The 21848-nt window shown below is 41.7% G+C and overlaps 1 protein-coding gene across 1 annotated transcript in view; it reads right to left on the reverse strand.

The window, feature by feature from the left end:
* The window catches only part of FAM81B (family with sequence similarity 81 member B), a 28514-nt gene extending 7093 nt beyond the window's left edge, over window positions 1-21421 (reverse strand). The window contains 6 exon segments of the mRNA XM_062617485.1: window positions 1034-1175; window positions 3183-3289; window positions 4885-5014; window positions 10419-10537; window positions 13815-14058; window positions 20603-21421. Coding sequence (XP_062473469.1) covers window positions 1034-1175; window positions 3183-3289; window positions 4885-5014; window positions 10419-10537; window positions 13815-14058; window positions 20603-20607 — 747 coding nt within the window. The 5' untranslated portion in view covers window positions 20608-21421.
* Between the last annotated feature and the right edge of the window lie 427 nt (window positions 21422-21848).

Below are 21848 nucleotides of genomic sequence, written 5' to 3' on the forward strand. Positions count from 1 at the left end.
GGAAGAGAATTCAAACTTTGAAATTTTGAGATAGTGGCTGGCAAGTCAGAAATGTTTTTATTATCTTCATGGCTGCACTAAATCCTGATTGCTTTGAGTACAATAGATCACCATCAGGTAGAATAAATGGAGATTAAAGTTCAGGAGCGTTGTAGTTCCAAGTGACTTATGAATCTGGTCTTTGATCAGCAGCCTTCATCCTGGTGCTAAGACATGGTGATTATGCTTAGGTCACTTTTGAACTCTGAAGCTGCACACAGCAAAGAAGTAAAAGCTTTAAAAACTGAAGGAATTCATTACAAGGCATTGGTCCTGTGCCAAGTGTGAACTGCTGCTGTGGAACCAAAGCGAGCTGCGTTTTAAAGTACTGACCAGAAGATTGTGAGGGTTTGTCTATATTTAAAAGCAGGCAGAACTTGAAGAGATGATATGAGCTTGTCAATGAATGGAGCTGGGTGACATTCAGTGGTGGCACCGATGCTCACCTTGGAGCTAGAAAAAGCCATTGTTGGGTACAGCAGGGTTGCACAGATGTGAGGTGGTGCCATTATCATAGAATCACAGAATGGTTTGGGTTGGAAGGGACCTTAAAGACTATCAGGGACACCTTCTACTAGACCAGGTTGCTCCAAACCCTGTCCAACCTGGCCTTGAACACTGCCAACGATGGGGCAGCCACAGTCACGGAAGACTTTATATCTGGGATGCCCATAGCACTATGGGATCTCCATCCTTGGAAAAAAAAATCTCCGGGGTGAGACTCAAGCCCTGACTTTGATGCTGGCTCTGTTTGACTGAGGAGTTGAACCTTATGACTTCCAGATATCCCTTCCAAACCAAATTAACCCATGATTACATGATTTTCATAACTCACCATTTTGCTGGCTATGTCCTGAGGAACCCAGTTTTGTGTTAGATCTTGTATTTTGTGTGCATGATTTGGTACCTGCTGGGATCAAGGTGATAGGAGCGGTGTTCCTCACTCCCACTCCTGGCAGGGCTGCAAACCACCCTGTGCCACCCTCTTGGAAACTCTTACCAGTCTTTCCTTCGCCAAGTCATGCAGCTGATGCCTCTGCTGGGCTTGATCTTCTTCAGACCGTGTCAACTGTGCTTCTGTCCACTTCCGATGAATCTGTATCTGATCCCTGAAGTCACTTAGAACACTTGCCAACCTAAAATGGTGGTTATTTCTTTAGTAAAAATATTAAGGCTTACTCAGCATTATGGAGGAGTCTTGATTCAATTGTTTAAATTACTCCATATCTCGTCAGTAACTTCCTAACAAGCCCTAAGCTCAATTTTTTTCTTGATCCTTACTATGAAGGCTGTACCTAGATGCCAAAATGTGATTTCTGTGGTGTAGTCTACTTTAGGAAGATATCTGAGGGCTGAAAAAATATTAATTCCCGTTTAAATTAACTCTGAAGTGGATGAAGCTATGCTATTCTATTGACTGTCTGCTGTGTTGCTGGGCATTGGGGAGAGCAGCAAAATCAGTTGTGGTCTGAAAATGAAGCTCATAGGATAAAAAAAGCTTCCAACTGAACCAGGATCTGTAGGCAATTGAATTAACTTCATGCAGCTGAATGCAGCTATTCCAGTCTAACTGACCCCAGGAGATAAGCATCCACTTCCCTCTGAAGGGCCAAATTTCTGAGCAAGGCACGATTCCCATGAGATCCTGAAGTAAGTTTACAATTAATCTGGTTTTCAGTAACAATACCAGTTACTGAACATTTATAATAAAACTGCCAAACTGCAGTCAAAGGTGACCAGGTCTCAGACAGCTGCATGTCAGCAGAAGAGGTAACTCTTGGCTTTAAAGATGATCTAAACATGTTTAGTTTTATGCAGAAGCTCCAGTCTGTTCCGGAAGTTAGATTTTATTTAAACTCTATAAAAAGAATATATAAATCTGGTAGACTTTCAGAGGAGCAATACAAAAGGAGACAGACACTTCTCAAAGGACATGCTATTTTAATTAAATTTTATATTAACTGGAATAAAATCTCAACATTTAGTAAATAAGTATTTTGGATTTTATGTTAAATACACAATGCCACCACGTCCTATTGTTTCGAAAGGCTCCTCTTTTTAAGCTTCCTGTTTCTGATGACAATTTCAGTAAGGTCTCATTAGCTTTTGAGGAACTCAGCATTTACTTCAGTTCTACAATCTCTATCTTTTCTGTCATTGTTCCGGTTTTCCTTCTTGCTTATTTTGTTTTCATATCTTGTCCCTTTCACAGCATCTTGATCTCCATCATTCACTGCTGTCTGTCTCCCTGTTTATCCTTCCCTTTTCCCAGTTTTGATTCATTGCCCACTTTACCAGTCATTTTCCTGTTCGCCCCAATCCTTTTTTCTTTCTGCTTGATGAGAACTTTCTTGTGCTTAAATTTCTAGCCTATTTAATACAATTCAGATAAAATCTTTATTTAAATAAATCTTTATTCAAATACCTCACCATTTTAAGGAGTGGAACTCTTGCTTTTGAAATATCATTAATGCAGGATAATTATAATTAGATTTGAAATTATTTGTGCTGTCTCTGCTATTCAGTGTTGGGCTGTTTTGCATTGTTCTGAACATGGATGCCAGATACTTCTGTTCATTGGATACTTCCCTGGAGTTCCATCCTCTCTAAAACTCATCAAGATTACAATGGCACCCTAAAAATACTTCTGGAATAGGAAAAATAAGCTAGGTAAACAAGAAATCACAAATCTATGGGCACATGAGCCTGTATAACTGCTTTAGCCTTGCACCCACCTTTCTTCATTAGCAGCACCCCTGCCCTGGGCAGTTGTCTTAGAGTGCAAGTGCATAAAGAAAACATTCTGCACGTTAGGCAAGTCACAAATTAGACCCAGTTATAATGGTAATCAGTGCCTTTGTATTTGCTACCTTTCTTCTAAGTGTAGAAAGCTGTTTTCATACCTTTCTTCTTCCAGGATGTCATTTAGTGCCTCATTTCAAAAATTAGCTTGCAAGACAATATACATTCATTATGTATTTTTGCTATTTTATGGCATTGATCTTCATCAATCTTCTTTTAGTGTTTCTAGGTTTTGAGTGGGTATTAATTAAAGTGTTTGTTTTACTGTTTCTTGGCAACCTGTTCATCACACTAACACATTCAGGGTGAATTATCATAATGAGAAACCCTCTATCACCTACTTGAAATCCAGAAGTTGCAGTTTGTGATGTTGATCTCCCTGGACTGTCTTTAAATTTGAGCTTTGATCAGAGCTGGAAGTCTCTATCTTCCCTAATAGCTGCATTACCTAATGAGAATTCAACAGAAAGCCCTTATGAGCCAGACTATGAGCACTAACATTTAAACATGTGTTACGATTGCAAGCATGGAAAAAACAGGTAACATCAAGACACAACTACATAAGCCCCAAATTTTTCTCACCATTTAATTCACTACAAACTGAAGACTTGAGCTCAGAGTCACCAAGGCTGTATGACCTGCTGAAGTCAAAGTCTGTGGATGCAGGTTTTGCAATTACATGCACAGGAAAGCAATGTTCTTTTAATTTGGACAGAGGCATCACTCAAACCTTCCCAGTGGTGGAAAAAACACAGAGTAAATCCTTGGAATTGTGTGTGTGTTGCAAAGATGTGTCTGTCCAACACCTAGTAGGACCCCAAGAAGAGTGAAGAGAGGAGAGGCCCATCCACAATAACACATGCTTCAATAATAAGATGGTACCTGGTGGACCGTGTTCAGAGCATCTCCCTCCTTCAGGGGAGGACATCTCCATGTCCAGGCTGGGGCTTGCATCCCCAGTTCTGTGCAGCCCTGTGCTCTCTAGGCTGTGGGATATCCCAGGTATCTGATTCTCTCCCACATGATTTTGGGTACTGCTTAATGCTATTCTGACACACACACGAGGTCCTTTCCATGGTTCCAGGTGAAAAAGAACATTTTTTAAAGGTGCTCAAGGAGACAGCTGTCCAAACAGTGTCTTTTGACAGAATTCCAGGTAAGATATCTTTGTTTGAATTCTGTCATGAGTAATTTTTCCTTGGAGAGGAGGACCATGGTTAGGCAACGTACACAATGACTGGCACTGTGCCTTGTGCAGCAGAAGATGCAGACAAAATATGGTAATGAAATTATATTCAATACCAAAGCGCATGAGAAATTGAATGTACCATATCTGCTCAATCCTGGCATATCTCTGGGGAGAACCCTCCTGCAGTCCTGCATCCAGCTCTGGGGCAACAACACAAGAGGGACATGGAGCTGTTGGAGTGAGTCCAGAGGAGGCCATGGAGATGTCGCAAGGGTTGGAGCAGCTCTGTTCTGAAGACAGGGTGAGAGAGCTGGGCTGGTTCAGCCTGGAGAAGAGAAGGTTCCAGGAGACCTTAGAGCAGTTCAAGTGCCTGAAGGGGCTACAAGAAAGCTGGAGCTGAGCTTTGGACAAGGGCCTGTAGGGCCAGGACAAGGGGGAATGGCTTTAACCTGACAGAGGGGAGATTGAGATGAGCTCTGCAGAAGTTCTTCCCTGTGTGGGTGGTGAGGCCCTGGCACAGGTTGCCCAGAGAAGATGCGGCTGCCCCATCCCTGGCAGTGTCCAAGGCCAGGTTGGATGGGGCTTGGAGCAACCTGGTCTAGTGGAAGGTGTCCCTGCCCGTGGCAGTGGGTTGGAACTGGATGAACTTTAAGGTCCCTCCCAACCCAAAATATTCAAACATTCTATGATTCCACAGTATCATGGAAAACTTTTTTTTTAAGTAAAAAAATCCTGAAATATTGTTTAGATCCCATATCAGTCTTTAATATTGGTCAGTAATTACAAAAAGAAACTATATCTGTACGTGCATAGTCACCACCTGCCAGGTGTTTAACTGTGGCTTCTCTACTCACCTTCTTTTCAAAACCAGCAACACAATTTTTGAGGGTAGAATGAAGGCCATAGATCTCTTTATCAGTCTTTTGGGCCTCATGCCTGATAAAACTGATGTCTCCCGACAGCTTCGTGATGCTTGCCTCGCATCTGCAGTCAAACCAGAGACAAGAGCCTTTGCCAGGGGATGTTGGAGGGTGGCTGGAGGCAAACGCTAGTCTCTATGCACTGTTGCTGGACCAAATTCAGCCCCCCAGGGCACTCTGGCAAGTGGCAAAATAGAGTACCCATTGCAACCACTCTGATCCCCAATCTACTTCCAGACATTACTGTGCATTAAAACACTGCTGGAAGTGATGGCAAGGAAGCAAGAGCCAGCCACAGGCAATTTCCCTCTGCAGCAGCCATTTCCTATCTGAACTACTGTTATTGGCTGTTTAAACAGTTGCACTCACCAAGTTACCTAGTCACATTTTAAATGGACGAATGAACAATTTGAGAGTGGCAGCACTAACGGAATAGCCTAGGGATTGAATAATATTCAACCAGCTAACATTCCTGGTAGATTGAACAACTGTTTCAGCCTGTCTTTCATGTGTATATACACACACACACATTGTGTATGCATAGTATATACATATATATACACATATATTAAAAAATACATACTTTTAAAATACAAGCAATAAGAGTTTCTTCAGTGTTTGTAAATATATATATGACACTATTCATATAATTCACATAGAATCAAAAAATGGTTAGGGTTGAAAAGGATCTTAAGATCATCTGTTTCCAACCCTCCTGCTGTGGGCAGAACAGAACTCCCCTCCTGCTACCCTCCTTCATGCTGTTATCACAGAAGTAACTGACTGTTCCAGTGTCAGCAGTACACGAGTGTGGAAAATAACACCTTTAGGCCACAAAGTAGTGCACGATTTAACATAAATAACTGAATAGAAGTTGAGTGAGGAAAACAGCTAATTTTTAAAATGCCAGAGAAATTATCATCCAAAGCACCACAACTGAATAAAGCTGGTGCTGTTAACAGATAAAGGATCTAAAGAGAAATTTTGACAGTTTAAGTAGAGAGCTTTTTGTCATCTCCTGACGATGCTTAGATATTGTGATACACCTACAAAGCATGCAGATCAAGGAAATAAAAAGAAGTTACTGCAAATAATAAAGGCTTTGTAGAAAGGCCAGAACTGTGATCAAAAGAAACCATAGATTTGGAAAAGCAAGTACAAAATAGCTGCCAAGGTGAATGTGGATCTGGAGGGGGAGCAGGCTGTCATCACAGCTTTTCTGGCTACAGATATAGGAATCAATACAAGAACTGGCGAGGAGAGGCTGCATCCCACAGTCCTGGGGATGAAAGGTGCCTCTGAGGTAGGAGTGTTGTGGAACACAGGTACAAACAAAACAAGGCTACTGAGGTTGAATGCAAGGTTAGTGACTGGCCAGGTAACTGGGGCTCACCACTCCCTTAGGAAAATGTTGTATGGATTTAGTTAGCATGAGTTGGGCTTCTCAGTTAGCATAAGTAGAGCTTCTCTGTAAGTGGAAAAATACTAGGCCAGAGGGGAGGCTAGCCAGGAATAGCAGTGGGGGAAATGAATTTGCAAGAACAAAAAACAGGATGTAAAACTGCAGTGTAAGAATGTTGAGGTTAGTGCTAAACATAAGTAGCTGTTGTAACTTGTATTAAGCAACTTTGTGTAAAGCCCAATCAGAAGCTTGTTGGCAAGGCATGTTAACCAATCAGTGTATAATCAATGGGTGGATTTGTGTATAAAAGATCATGTCTGATGCTCAATAAATGGCAATTGCTTGATCACATTGATCGTGTCTGCGTTGTCCACATCAACAGGAAAATCCCACCCCAAGACGGCACTGGCAAGGCTTTGCAAGAAGTGCACAGTGAGAAAGAAGAATATTAATGGATCTGTAGCAGTAAGAATATGTAACTTCAGTTACAAGAGAAAGAAACATGAATATTCTCTGCTGAGAATCCTTAAAAATAAAGGATTTGAAGACAGGACCCAAAGAGCTCAAGAATTAGATTTGCAGCATGGGATAAATGCAACCACTTCTGCATTATGACCGGAGGGGTCATAATTCTGACCTGAGGGACCAGAGGCCTGCCTGGGGATTTCGCAGACATAACAAGTTTCACAAAGACTCTCAGAACCGTTGATGTGCCTTAAGTCTCCGGGCCTGCTCAGATCTCATTTTCCCTACATATCATTTATATCGTTGTTATGGCAAAGCAGTTAAATGCATTATTGCTGTTCAGAAGATTGAGTGTGGAAGAGAACAAGGATACTTGGGAGTTGCTTAAATCTTGCTCTAATTTAATTTTCACTTAGGAGACATTCACAGCTTGCAGTGAGATCATGGTTTTCTAGTCATACAAAACAAGCCACGAGAGCGTGCAAGAAGCAGTGCAGATGAACTGGGAACGATATAGAAAGCATGCTCCTAGATTTGATTTTAAATTAAAAAGTATAAAGAAATACAAGCCTCTGATGGTTATATCAAACCATTTAATTAAATATGGGAATAATGCTATATGTTCAAAGAGCTTTATACTCCAAAGTCATGGAAGGAACAGTACATACTGAACTGCTGCACTTGCCAATTAGCATTTATGAAGGATTTAGTAACTTCACAAGTACACATCAGGGCTTTTTATTGTCTAAATCTGTGTTGGACTTTTTCTCCGAACAACAAAAATGCTAATGAAAAAAATAAGTACAGAAGTACAAAGTAAGCATCTGCATACAGTGCACTGTTCATTTATTTGTGCATTCGTTTTTTCTTTTGTCGGTGAGGCTGAAGAGAGTGAATTAATGTTTATCAGAAGAATGGTTTTATTTACAGTTGATTACCTAATTCTTATAATACATATTCCCATGCCCAAATGAAGTCTTATTAAGGCTAGAATACAAATAAAATGTATAGTTAATCCAATGGGAATACCACTATAGCTGAGATGCTGAAGCATGGTGGCTTTTTTTTTCAAAGATCACTACTACTTGGCACTTGCATGTTTTACATGGTGTAGAAATATAAGTCCCAGCATTAATGGACAACTACATCAGTGGCTGGCAAGAGATCTAAATCTATCTTTCAGGGAAACATAGAATAAGAAAATAGGCACAATTTGAATTTCAAGAGCTAATCCACTTTAATCCTTTACACACGGCAGAATACAGGAGGATGAATCATCCGCTTTGAGAAAGAGCAGTGGCTTCATTTCATCCCAAATAGTTTTGGATTAAGGTTAGCCTACAAATCAAGAAGAAAGCTGTCACTGCAAGTTTGCATTTAGAAGTTTTCTATTAATGCAACAGATATAAGTTATATGAACATGTGCATTTGTCTCTGGCCACTCTGAACTCTACTTAATATACATAGCAATTTTAAATCCTGAACCTCAAGAGCAAAGAAACATGAAAAACCAAAATATTAATCATCACTGTAATGTCAGTCCCCTGTCAGTTCTGGGTCACTCCTCTGCTGTGATGCTGGGGGCAGGTATGCCATGGAGGCTTGGCATTTCCAGAGGGCAACTTCAGCAGCAATTAAAACAAGAGACTGCTGATGATTCATGACTCCCATAAAACTATACCACACTTTAGCTTAATGGGAACCATTCACGTAAAACTGCATTACAATATAGCTAGACCTGCTGCTAAAACATCATTCTTTAATATCCATAGTTTCTGGTGAAGCTAGAAAACCTGTCATTTTCCTTTCCCTAACGTTAAAACTAAATGGGGTCTAACAACTCAGTTTCCAGCATCATAAGATGATTACTTTGATGTCCTCATTACAGTTTTTACATGCAATATGTATTTTGCGCTCCTCGCTTCTTCCTGTGGGAAAGGCCAACCAACACACTGCAAAAATGGTCATGGAAAGAAGGGGAAGAGGGACCTCATAAAAGTGTTGCCATGGACCTCCAGGAGTCCTCAACCTCTTGTTTCTTCTATTTATTTCGTTTTTAGTTTTGCAAGTAGAAGCGGACTGGTAATTTTTTTCCCCAGAATTATCCTGTTTTCCTGCTTTCCCCAAATGCTTTTGCTTTCCTCTACTGTAGGCAAATGCTCAAGAATAGATAATGGGAGCAAATCCCATCTGACAAAGGGAAGTATTCACTCCTAGGAAAAGACTGGGGAAAGAGGAATGAGATGGAATGTTATGGCTTTTAAAAGCATATTGTCTAGAGTGTCTGCTGACCTGAATTTGAAAACAGAAACAGAAGACTCTTGCAGAATCACCTGCTACTTTGTTCCAATGCTAATCAGCCACAAGGTTAAAAAACACCACCTTTTTCCTGCCAACTTTGAATGCGTTGGCTTCGTCTTCTTGTTTTATACTCGGGTCTCTCTGCAGTAGTCTGGAGTCTTTCAGTATCCTGTGATTTTTTTTTTTTCTTTCTTTCTTTTTTGGTAGTTACACATGGAAATGAAGACATCTCTGGATTTATTTATTTTTTTTCTATAAACTATACATAGATGTATACTTCCCTCAGCCAGAAATTTTCCCCATCCCACCACCACATTCCTGGCTCTCTTTTTATACAGTATCAAATTCTTAATTTCAATAAGGGGACTCTAGATCAGAGCAGTTTTCTGGTATCAATATGTGTGCCACACATAGAGCTAAAACAGCCTCCCTGTTTACTGGTTCTCTGCTTCTCTCATCCAAGACCATACTCCTGGCATTTCTGATGCCACACTACTGTAAGAGCTCATGTTAAGTTCCCCAAACTTTTCAGGGGGCACTCAGTTGTGAAACAGTCTCTTGTTGGGTTTATAAAGTACATTTTTTCCTCAGTCAGGCCACATTACCAACATTCCTGGTTAGTCTCTGTTACCATCTTGTCCTCACTTGACCAGTTTTGTCTTACCCACAAATGCCAGTAGCAGTGTTTTATATAACAAGCATATGACTGGCTTCTGGAAGAAAGAAATTATTAGAAATATGCCAGTTCAGGGAGGTTTCTTCCTTAATGGTTACTTTTCCCCATCTGTTAGTTCAGACAGTTCTTAATTCATGTATTCTCTTGATATTATATAGCAGAATTTCAGTTATGTCTTTCTTTTGATCATAATATTATGTGTTACAGAATGCCACATGGAAGTCCACCTATGATACATACATGCAACTACTTGCACCAGTAAAAACTTAAAATCCCAACAAAAAGGAGAAATCAGATTTGCTCAACAAGGCCTGCTTTCCAAGATAGGAGGTTTTATTGAAACAACAGGAGAGTTTAAGTAGGAGGTAATAACCACTTCAGCTGAAGTCTAGCCAGACTGAAGAAGAAAAAAATCCCCAAAATGTTAAGCATGTGATGAAGAAGAAAATATAGTTATTTTTCCCTGGTTTTGTAATGTTTCTAACACAGAGAGCATGAAAGCACAGATCTGGCACTAAAATGGAGATACAAAATGAGTGTGAAGTACATTTATGCCCACTCTGAATCTGCTCTGCACAAGTTGACTAGTGGAGATGAAAATCAGGGCCATGATGAATTCCTTACCTTGCCACTCTTCCACGCAGGTCTCCAAGACACTGGTTGTATTTATGGTCCAGAGTTTGAACTGCAAAATTAGTTTCTGCTGCAGCACCATCCCTTGTTCTGATTTGCAACTTCAAAACCTGTAAATTCAATTCCATTAATGCACTTTTGGCTTTCTTTTGGCTTTGTTGGTTTGTTGCTTTTGTTTGGGGTTTTTGGTTCTTCTTTCATTTAAAAATAAGGTTCAAAGCACCATTTATATCAGCAGGTCCCACTGTTAAAGCATATTATGGATATACTCACCCAACTCTGAATAAGGATGCAGGTCAGTATACACAGCTCTTTAATGTCTTCTTTTACCCTTATTGTTCAGTATGGGGCCTGATACCTCATATATTGCACAATATTGAAAGATCAGACTCTTCTGAAGTGGCTCATCCTGATGATATCTGAATGTGTCACAAGCATTAACATTAGGAAGCCCTTATGCCCTGTAACCTTTTGCAGGTATGTGATCAGGAGAATGATCTCCTGATTTTATTTTTCAGGTAGAAAGGAAAGCCCTTGGGGTGATATTTCACTGTAATTCAGCACTACAGAGCACTTCATGTGGTCAAAGCACAGCTTTTACACTTTTTCTTGCAAATATCCTATTTACACAAAAAAGGAGTGGCTTTTATTGACTTTTTATTTAAAATGCTCTCCACTAAGTGAATTAAAAAAAAAGAAAAAAACAGAAAAGGAAAAATATCAGGGGAAACTTCAACTGTATATGCTTAAATTTCAGGATGGCTGTTGCAGTTGTGTTTGCCCAGCTCATCCCACTGCTGGAGCTGCCAGAGGACACAGGACAGTCCTGCTGGGTGTCAGCAGGGTTGTGACGATGCCCCGAGCTTATGTATCTGAACATGCCTCTGCAAACAGAGCCAGGGTTAATGTGTTTCCTGGCTGGTTGCAAGCAGGGCGGGTGTGGTGGCACAGGGACATACCCGTAACACCGAGTCCCATGCAGCATCACTTTCCTGTTGGAAGTCTCTTTGCTGGAGACAGCAAAGGGAGATTAACTACGGAATGATCAAAATTAGGCAGGGGTGAGTGGACAGAGCTGAAGTAACTCTGGAGTAAAATGCAACTTAAATCTGTCATTTATTCAGTTATTCCTGAATAATCCTGGCCTCCCCTCCTTCCCCCCATATATAGAGTATGGATAACTGAAATACTGAGTATTCCAGGCATTACTATTTGTGTTCTGCATCAGAAAATAATGTTCTCAAAAAGCTGAATGTACTATAGTACCCCAGTGTTTTTCTCAGTGTATTTGGTGGTTCAAGTCTGATGATGCAAGTCCATGACGCAGAGGCACAAAACAGGACCACCGCTTCCTCAGTGGCAAAATCAGCATGAGACACTCACTCATGAGGACAGAAAGCAGCAGCCCACTGTTTATCGTGGGAGATCAATATTCTCCTTCTCCAGCAAGTTTCCCAGGCTCCTGTGAACACTCCCAGGCACTGCCAGGGCCTCAGCACCCTCACAGGGAAGAACTTCTGTCTAAGACCTCATCTCAGTTTCCCCTCTGTCAGGTTGAAGCCATTCCCCCATGTCCTGGCCCTGCAGGCCCTTGTCCAAAGCCCCTCTCCCTCTCCCCTTCTTGTAGCCCCTTTAGGCACTGGAGCTGCTCTAAGGTCCCCCCTTAAGGAGCCTTCTCTTCTCCAGGCTGCACCAGCCCAGCTCTCTCAGCCTGTCTCCAGAGCAGAGCTGCTCCAGCCCTCACAGCACCTCCGTGGCCTCCTCCAGACTTGCTCCAACAGCTCCATGTCCCTCTTATGTTGTTGGCGGATGCAGCCCAGCACATGGGGGTTTCTGGGCTCAAGTGCACACTGAAGCTGGATCATGGGGAGCTTCTCATTGACCAACACCCTCAAGACCTTTTCCTCAGGACCGCACTCAACCCATTCTCTGCCCATCCTGTAGGGTTGTTATCTGAGGTGATGCCAAGAACACCTCCCTCTGCCTCTGGGGTTTTAGTACTGATGGTTTTCTCTTGCAATTTGCAACTCTTTCCTGGGATCATGAAGGTTGTCTTTGTCAAGGGTCAGGTCATTTCCCACCTGGCACTAATTGCGTTGACACCCCAGGTGCAGCAGCAGCCAGGATAATTTTCTGGCTCTAGCAGAGGGCTGTGTTTAACTCGGGCTCAGCTTCATTCTGGGTGGCAATGACACCCCAGCATCTTCCCCAAGACAGGTTTTTTTTTCAGGGATATTTCTGCTCTGGGGAAGGTCTGAAGTACAAGTGAGTCACATTTCCTGGTGGATCGTTTCTTTTTTAAGTGCTTGAGAAATCGACATTGCTGAGCCACTCTCATTTCCTGTATGCCAGGCGCAATTCTTCAAACCCCCACTAATTCTATAGAGGCTTTGATTGACATGTCTCACTGTGCTGTTTTCTGTGCTGTCAGTGATCTACCTTGACTGAATCTTCACAACTGAAATCTACAAAGCAAGCACACACCTGAGATTAGGGCCCAGAGAAAAGTAATTTACAGCTAAGGGAAAAGATTATGTTTAGATAGCATATGAGGTATTTTTCCAGCAAAACAGTCTTGTACATGCTTGATCTGGATAGAGTTAGAGGAACTGGATGGTCTAAAACAAGTAAGCAGTTTTATAGCATTGCTTATTGCCATAGTATCAAAATACTGAAAATAAAATCAGTATGAAATGTACATAGACCCTTGTTTAAATTCAGATTAACTTTAGGTGAGCCATGATTGCATACTTCTGAAGATAGATGTACAGAAGGTCAAATATTTCTCCAAGCATATGAAAACCAGAATGTATTGTGATTTTAAGTGATATTTTTAAGACATTTAACACTATAAAGGACAAAACAAATCTCTGGAGAAGTCTATTTCATGACATTTTGGTATTTTACATCTTTGCCATGAAAAAGTATTGGTAAATTTCACATACAAATTTAATAAGCAACATCAAATAATCAGAGGTCTTCAACCAGAAAAAGGGCATCCCATGCACTTCCAGCACAGATCCATCAGTCAGTTTAAATATAATGTTAACCTGAACATTCATTTCAGTCTGCACTGAACTTTGTGAAAAGTTTCAGCAATATTTGATTATGTTTGATGAAGAAGTTTACATAAAGTAGTAGAATATCTTCAACAGGAAAAACTAAGAAGTAAGCTCAAACTCGATTATTGATGTTACACGTTTTTACTTTACTTCCCCTTGTCGCCTCTGTTTTCACAGGTAACTATACAAGAAAACTCAGAATTTAACTAAAACACAGCAGTCATGTTGAGCACTCTTCTGCTCCTGAAGCCAATATTAGTGCTGAATGGACCACAAACTAGAGCTGCACCACTAAAACAGGGAAATGTTCCTCAGCATGTGTTACCTCAATGTCCTGGCTGAGCTTTTTAACAATGCTTGTAATGGTCTGGATGTGGTTTTCCAGCAGATGCCAGGCAGCAGTCTCCCCATGCTGATAACCTTTGCTTCACTGGAGGTAAGCAATGATGTCATCTTTGGTTTGGAAAGCCTGATGGAGGAGGAAAGCCGTGGTCTGTTCCTGGCTGGATAACTGCTGCTCCAGCAGGTGAGCCCTGTCACTGGGACAAGGAGGAGGGGAAGAGTCTCTCCTTTGGACATCAAAAACCCCAGTGTCACACCACTCATGGCAAGCAAAACCAAGGGGTGGGACTGTTGGCTATCTCCTGTCCACAGTAAGAGCAGTGGACAGCCCTGTCTGTCCAGATTGCCTCTTGTACCAGGGGCTTTGATGCTTCTGTGCATTGCTTATTCATCCCTGGATGCCACAAGCCATAACAACCTCTGCACGCAGGGCTATCATTTGGGCATTGCCCCCATTAATGGCTTTGGACATGAAATGGCATTTTTGCAGCTGTTGGGCAAACCCATACAGCTTAAGGACCAGAGCTTGTTTTCAAAGGCTTTGAGGTATTTCCACAGAATGCCATCACTGCAATCCTCATTTTAAGCTCTTCCTATTGTAATTTAAAAAAAAAAAGAAATACAAACACAACCAGTGACCACTTTCCAAAACACCCCAGTGGATATGGTGGTGCTCATGCAGACCACACCACAGCTGAGAGCAGGCAGAAGGAGAGCTCATACTAAGTACAGCTACACTTGTGTTTGTTTTTGATTTGTATTATTTATACCTGCTCTCTTAAAAGAAGTCTGAAATCCTGTTTTCTTACAGCTACCCCCTCTTAATCTGCCTGCTGAAACCCAGGGGACTGATCCAGGAGCTCAAATATGCTCACTGAAACTGTGTATAAATACCGAAGGGAGATAGGATGTTGCAAGGATCTGAAACTGGCAGGTACAAAATAAAGCTCAATTTAGATAGGCACAATCTGGAGTTTGAGGGAAGCTAGAGTAACTGTTTACTTTTTTGTAAAAAGACTGAGATTCAGTTACTGCAGAACTTTGGTTTTGTATGTTATCCAGAAAATGAAGCTTGTTTTATGTTTTAGTTTAGTCTGAACGGCATATTTTTATGCTCTCAATCCTATACGGTATACTCTTCCATCAGGCAGTTTAGCTAAACCCTGTAGCTTAATGATGAAGAAAAATATTCAGTCATTTGAGAAAGATGTCATACACATTTTCTCTTGATTTCTGCTTTTAGACTGCTAAAAATAAAAGTCCTGATTGTAAAAATAATTTTTAAACAAGAAAAGTGAAGAGAATTCAGCTACCCTACTCAATCAATACACAAAACATAAAGATGACAGTTTAATGACTGAAGTGTGCCGAAGGACACTGCAACAAATTTACAGCTGTATGGGCTGCAATGATGTTCTGCAGCTGGCTTATGTCTGTGTGTAGCAGGAGCCACATTACATTTGTCTGAGCAATTAAGGCTTTAAAATAAACGTAATTTGGCAGCCATGAAGTACTGATAGGATTTGAACACACAACATCAATTTTTTTTTGGTAAAAACTTTAAGTATCAAAATGACCAGCTGAGGCTGTGTGAGCTCTCTTCTGCTTGTGACACCACAAGTCACTGGCTGAAAATGAAGTGTGTCCACAATCTTTTCCTTTTCTCCTTCAGGATTTTTTTGCCCCTTCAGTTTTCAAAAGCATCTTGTTTCTTGTAAACCAACTTAAAAAAAAAATTAAACAAAATGAAACAACAAAAAAAAAACAACCAAAAAGAAAAAAAAAGATCAGAGGAAATGGTTGTATGAGTATGTAAGTCCACTGGAGTCCGCTTTTGTAAAGTTTATGCTCTATAGTCAGTCTCAAGGCATAGGCTCAAGTTACACAGTCTTGCCTGGGTTGTCCAATACCATGACTGCAGACCATAGTACACGTGGAACAGGACACCTTAACTCAAGGCACTCTTAAGTAAGTCAGAGATGAGTCTTCCCACATTGCATTTTCTCTGCATGTAGCCAGCCACATGCACTATGGCTCCACTGGTGCGCAGCAGTGCAAAAGTGATGGCTTGATTTGAGCCTGAGCCCTGCTAAAAAGTTGCAAAGAACTTAAATATCTGATGTCTGAAGTGTTATTCCCCTTTGACTCTGCATTTTCATCTGCCTTGCAGTCAGTTTCCTCCTGTGTTGTCTCAGGGAATTCTCCTCAGACCCTTCACTGGTAGCCAAGCAGGTCCAGTGATTCCTGTGACTATTAGAATGGGTGTTGTTCTCCCATCCCTCTCTCCTGCTCTTTCTTCTGCTCCTTTTCTCCACCCCTAGCCACCCAGTCCTATTCTTGTATCCACATAGCACATGGAGGAGAGCTAAAGAGGCAATGAATTAAAAAAAAAAAAACAACAAAACAAAAAACCCTGGAAACCAGAAGCTACTCACCAAGCCAATGAAAAGTTCTGTTGTTACGATGACTGTCTCAAGCCCCTTGTGAAGGGCTGGAGCCTCCAGGATGCCTGTCACTGGCCTGGAAGATCCCAGAAGCCAGCCAGACTCTGAGCAAGCTGTCATCAGCTTGGGGTGCACCTCTAAATGCGAACTTTGGGGAGCACAGGAGATGGCTACCTTGTGTCAGCTCCCATACATATCTTCCTCTTCATTACAACACTGGGACTCGTCACCCTCTACCTGCTGTCATCTTGTGTCAGTTTGAAGGCTCATGCATATAATCCATGTGATAAAACTCACTTGATGATTGTCAGTCCACACTGGAAGATTTCTCAAAGATTTTGATCCACCATTTACAGAATTAACCTCTGCTATCTTGCTGGCCTTCAAATTTAATGAAAATTTTAGGTTTTGTTTTGTTTGGCTTTAGTAGAGCTAACATAAATTTAGGAAGTCCAAACCACTTTAATTTATTGATGACCTCCTTCAAAATGCTGAGTATGTGCAGAGGCTAACTGCTCTAAGTACCTCAATTACTACTATCACTCATTAATCATTGAGTGGAGAATCCAAGAAATTTTTCAGATTCCAAGGACTTCACACATTATAAAGTACTTTACGCCAGTTGCTTCTTCCATGTCAGGATGCTTTCTACAGGCAGAGACATCTCCTGTGGTCAACATAGATGAGATGCTCTATTCTCCAGCTGAAGTGCTAAAGGATACACATTAATGGCCTTAAAGTATCCAGAAAAGAGAGAAACTGCTAGAAAATTAGAGAAGCTGATTGAATAAGAGCTCCCTGAATATGCTGCTCCCACAAGACTGAGGTTTAAAGGGCCAGGAGGAACTAGCTGTATCAGAAGACATCCCAAATCCTGAGCTCAGGTGCTCATGGGATGTGCAAGAGAAAGCATGCAATTGAAAGAAGAAAATCAAGTGGGGAAGCAGGATTAGTTGTATCAGACCTACAGTCTGGGTCTGAAGGCTGAGGGTAGCAGAGATGAGCAGGATGGGAGGTGGGAAGAGTTTCTCTGTTTCCCATGACCTTCCCATTCCTCCAGCTGGAATGCCTTCAGTTGCCCCACACTGGCTGGGACCTTCCCTTCCTTCCTCCCCAGTAACACAGTCTGCAAATCCACTCCACCGGTCCAGAGCCAGCATGCCTGGGGTAGCTCCAAGCTGTGGAGCTTTTGCATTTCTGTGTGCCACAAGACCAAACAAATAAGATGAAATAAAATTAAATGACCATCAATCACTTCACATTGAAGATCAGCAGTGACACTTCTCTGCAGCTGTACAGGACCTCTGGCCGCTGACCACTCTAAACTTGCTGGAAATTCAAAACTTTGAGCACTAAAGTTTCCATCCAATCATCTGTTTGAAATTCCAAAGGAATTAAAAAGTCATTAAAAGAAGAGCAACTTCACTTTTGTCGAAAAGCAGATGAGCAGCAATGAAGGGAGACTGCAGATAGGAAAAAAAAAAATAGATTCAAAAGGGGCAAATGCTGTATTTCCTGGATTTTTTTGTTTATTTTTGGTACTACTGAGAGTGCTTTAGTCAGAAAAAAGAGGGGCCTTTGGCTCCTAGCAAATAACTTAATTGTTCTGACAGACTATGAGCATTTCCTAACAGACTTTTCTTGACTGTTCTTTGAAGATTCAAATACATCTTCATATCACAGAATCATAGAATCATAGAATAGTTAGGATTGGAAAGAACCTTAAGATCATCTAGTTCCAACCCCCCTGCCGTGGGCAGGGACACCTTATGCTAAATCGTATCACCCAAGGCCTCGTCCAACCTGGCCTTGAACACTGCCAGGGATGGAGCATTCACAACCTCCCTGGGCACCCCATTCCAGTGCCTCACCACCCTAACAGGAAAGAATTTCCTTCTTATATCCAATCTACACTTCCCCTGTTAAAGTTTTAACCTGTTACCCCTTGTCCTATCACTACAGTCTCTAATGAAGAGTCCCTCTCTAGCATCCCTATAGGCCCCCTTCAGACACTGGAAGGCTGCTATGAGGTCTCCACACAGCCTTCTCTTCTCCAGGCTGAATAGCCACAACTTTCTCACCCTATCTTCATACGGGAGGTGCTCCAGTCCCCTGATCATCCTCGTGGCCCTCCTCTGGACTTGTTCCAACAGTTCCATGTCCTTTTTATGCTGAGGACACCAGAACTGCACACAATACTTCAGGTGAGGTCCCACAAGAGCAGAGTAGAGGGGCAGGATCACCTCCTTGGACCTGCTGGTCATGCTCCTTTTGATGCAGAGAGCCGGCAAGGAAATGACTTATGGAGAGGCTGGACTTTTCCTGGTTGATCTGCTGACAGGGGCATAAGAGAAAACGTATCTCAGACCTAGACATGGGATATTTTTTTTTTCACATTGTTCGAGGATACTGCTGCCATTGCCAGCATAGGGACTTTCTCACCAGCATGTCTCTCCCTCCCTGACCAGTTACCTCCACCACCCCTGCACAGTGCTAATGCCAGAAATGAGTCCTGCACTGCACAATGCTCACTGATGGAAGGACAGGCCTGAGAAAATAGGGATGTTCGTCAGAGCTGAAAAATAGCTCCTGCCCAACCCAAGCTGTTGCATGACTGAGTTAATTCATACATTGCATAAATAATTTATTTCTGTTTGGCATTTGGAAATCCATATCCAAGGAAGAATTTCTATAGCCACTCACAGGCAGTTTGCCAGTGACTCCATGTCCTCAAAATTCCTGCCTGCTGGGGGTAGAGCAGTTTGTATTTTTGGTGTAGGTCACTCTGTCCTTCCTGCAGTGTCACAGTCACCTCTTTCTTCTTTATTATACCTCAGCTGCAGAATTCTTCCACCCTCCCTGAGAGCCAGGGACCATATCAGCTGTGCACAAACTGTGTTAGAAAATTCCATGACCAGTTTTAAGGAGTGTCTGAAACACACAGTAAATCTGGCCACATAGAATGGTTTCACGAGAGGTATGTATACACAGATCTGGACAAAGCCTTCCAAATTCTCTTGGGGAGCTGCATGAGAAGAAAATCATAGAATTATAGAAGGGTTTAGGTTGGAAAGGACCTTAAGATCATCTAGGTCCCAGCCCTCTGCCATGGGCAGTGAGGCCTCACAGTAGGCCATGTTTCCCAAGGCTCTGTCCAACCTGGCCTTGAACACTGCCAGGGATGGAGCATTCACAACTTCCCTGGGTAACCTATTCCAGTGCCTCACCACCCTCACAGTAAAGCACTTTTTCCTTTTATCTAACCTGAACTTTCCCTGTTTAAGTTTGAACCCATTACCCCTTGCCGTATCGCTACATTCCCTGATGAAGAGCTAGTCCCTGACGAGAAGTCAGGATCTTTGCAGGTTCCACAGCTCTCCCCACAGCATGGGAAGCCAATCCTTGGCCAGAGGCATAGCTCACAAAAGTTTTGGAGATCTTATTCCAGAAAAATACCTCCAGCTTTTTCAAGCAATGAGCAGAGCAGAGCCTGAGGCAGGCTGGGCCAGGACATTCAGAAACAGCAGTGCAGGCAGCACAGGGACCATAACCAGTTCCAGGGAGCGAAGGAACCCCAGTGGCACAGGACGGCAGTTACTGTGAGAACCACCACATGGAGCTCAGGGGGAGGCTAAACACATTACCAGACTGCAAAGACTTGTAATAAATACTTCACTGTGAACCACTCAGCTCTTACTAACTGTCTTCCTCCGTGTTGAAGAACAGATGCCACAGAAATTGGCTCACTGACACAAACACTCTTCTATATGGAGCATCACATTTCATAACCATGGTGTGATAACAGAGGTTACCCTGGGAAGGACTGTAGCTTGGGAATCATTGCAAAAGTAACTGTAAAAAGGTAATGATTACTCTACAGAAACTACTTGCTACCTATCGCTTCTCCATCACAGCCTCGTACTTGGTGCAATGAAAGCTACACTCCTGATAGAAGTTGCTGTGACAGTATGATGTCTGATCACTGGCTAGGAAATAGAAGTAGTACTAATTTTGAACCTTTGTACCACTGTGAATATTGTAAGATGATGAGTTGAATTTATTGATGTTGTTCTCAAAGCAACCAGCTGAATAAAATGATCAGTTATGTGACCCATCTTTGTACCTAGATAAATGTAAATACAAATTGTGAGGTATGTCCAAGATACTGAATGTAAGGCCCTTCTTTTAAAATTGTATTTATGAGCAAGCCAAGGGAAGAAAAAAAAAAGGAGTTTATTTTTAATTTGATATATTTAATATTTTTATATATATAAAAAATCCATGAATTATTAGCCTATTTTTATTTTATGTATTACAGAGAACTTACCTCATTTCTATTGCTAGTCAAATAAATCATTATGAAGGCTCTTGCATGAAAAGAAATGAGACTATCAAATAGGCACAGAATAGCTGTTCAATAGACACTCCTATAAATAACCAACACATAACAAAGACGCATACAATTCCTCCTAAAATAAAAAATACAGCAAAGTAACATGAAATGCAGGACTGTATGTGTAGCACAATGCAGCTGAAATTTTGGTGCTGCATCTGGATGTTACTTGTGTCTTTTTATCTCACAGAGCTGTACTGCTGACAGATGTGTTGGACCAGCAGAAGACCAAAGATCTGAGCTCCTCCATCCCACTCCCATACCACAATGCTCCTGGGGGCTTCTGGTCAGCCTGGAGTAAGGAGAGTGGAGATTTTGGGGTCATTCATCTGGATTTCTATGTTGTTTCTCAAGAAGCAGATGAGCAAGTATTTGATGAGTTTAACTCCAGGCATGTTCCTTGCTAAAACCAGTAATAAATGTTTTGCAGTGTACCCACAATAATGATTTGTCTGTGTTGCCTAATTGCTTCTGTCATAAAATAAACAATCCTGGTGCCTTTGTTAACAATTCCTTGATAACATTTGTTGAGCAGGAGGTTTCTAAGAAATGACAACGGTCTAAGGAGTTCACCAAGCTGCTTCCTCAGCCAGCTTCTGTGCTCAGATCTGTCTCCTGAATTTTATTTACTTTATTTTGTATTGAAACATGAGCTGTCTCTTCCCATACTGAATAAAACCCAGAAAAACTGGGATGCCTTGCAGAACTGGGTTTAGAGTTCTTGAAAATAGTGAGTGCAACCAAGTATCATTGAGCAGATCATGTAACAGCAGGAGACACTAGAATCAGCAAGAAATTTTCTGGGAGAATGGATCATACTGGGAGAGCTACCAGCAATCTCTGACATTAAACTGAAAGCTGTGCTCCAGCAGCAGCTTGGGTGCTCGAAGTTCTTCCTGTGGCTTGCTTACTGTAACTTCCTTAAGTTTTAAAACCCTGAGGGCTGCTGCAATCATCTGGCTGAACTTCCCATAGAGCACATTTCATTAAATCATCTTGCAGTGCCTAAAGACAGGAGACAACCTTCAGCGATTGATCTCAACCTATGTTTTGACTTGGGATCAAATCTCCAGAACTGCAGCTGAAACCTGACATTTTACTGCCTGGCCATCACACCTAAAATTTTTACATTAATGATGTAATTTTCCTGACATTTTTATCACCACAGCAAATTGATGGC

This window comes from Pezoporus occidentalis, unplaced genomic scaffold (genome assembly GCF_034315485.1).
Source record: "Pezoporus occidentalis ecotype Australia unplaced genomic scaffold, CSIRO_AGI_Poc_V1 ctg197, whole genome shotgun sequence".
Lineage (NCBI taxonomy): Eukaryota > Metazoa > Chordata > Aves > Psittaciformes > Psittacidae > Pezoporus > Pezoporus occidentalis.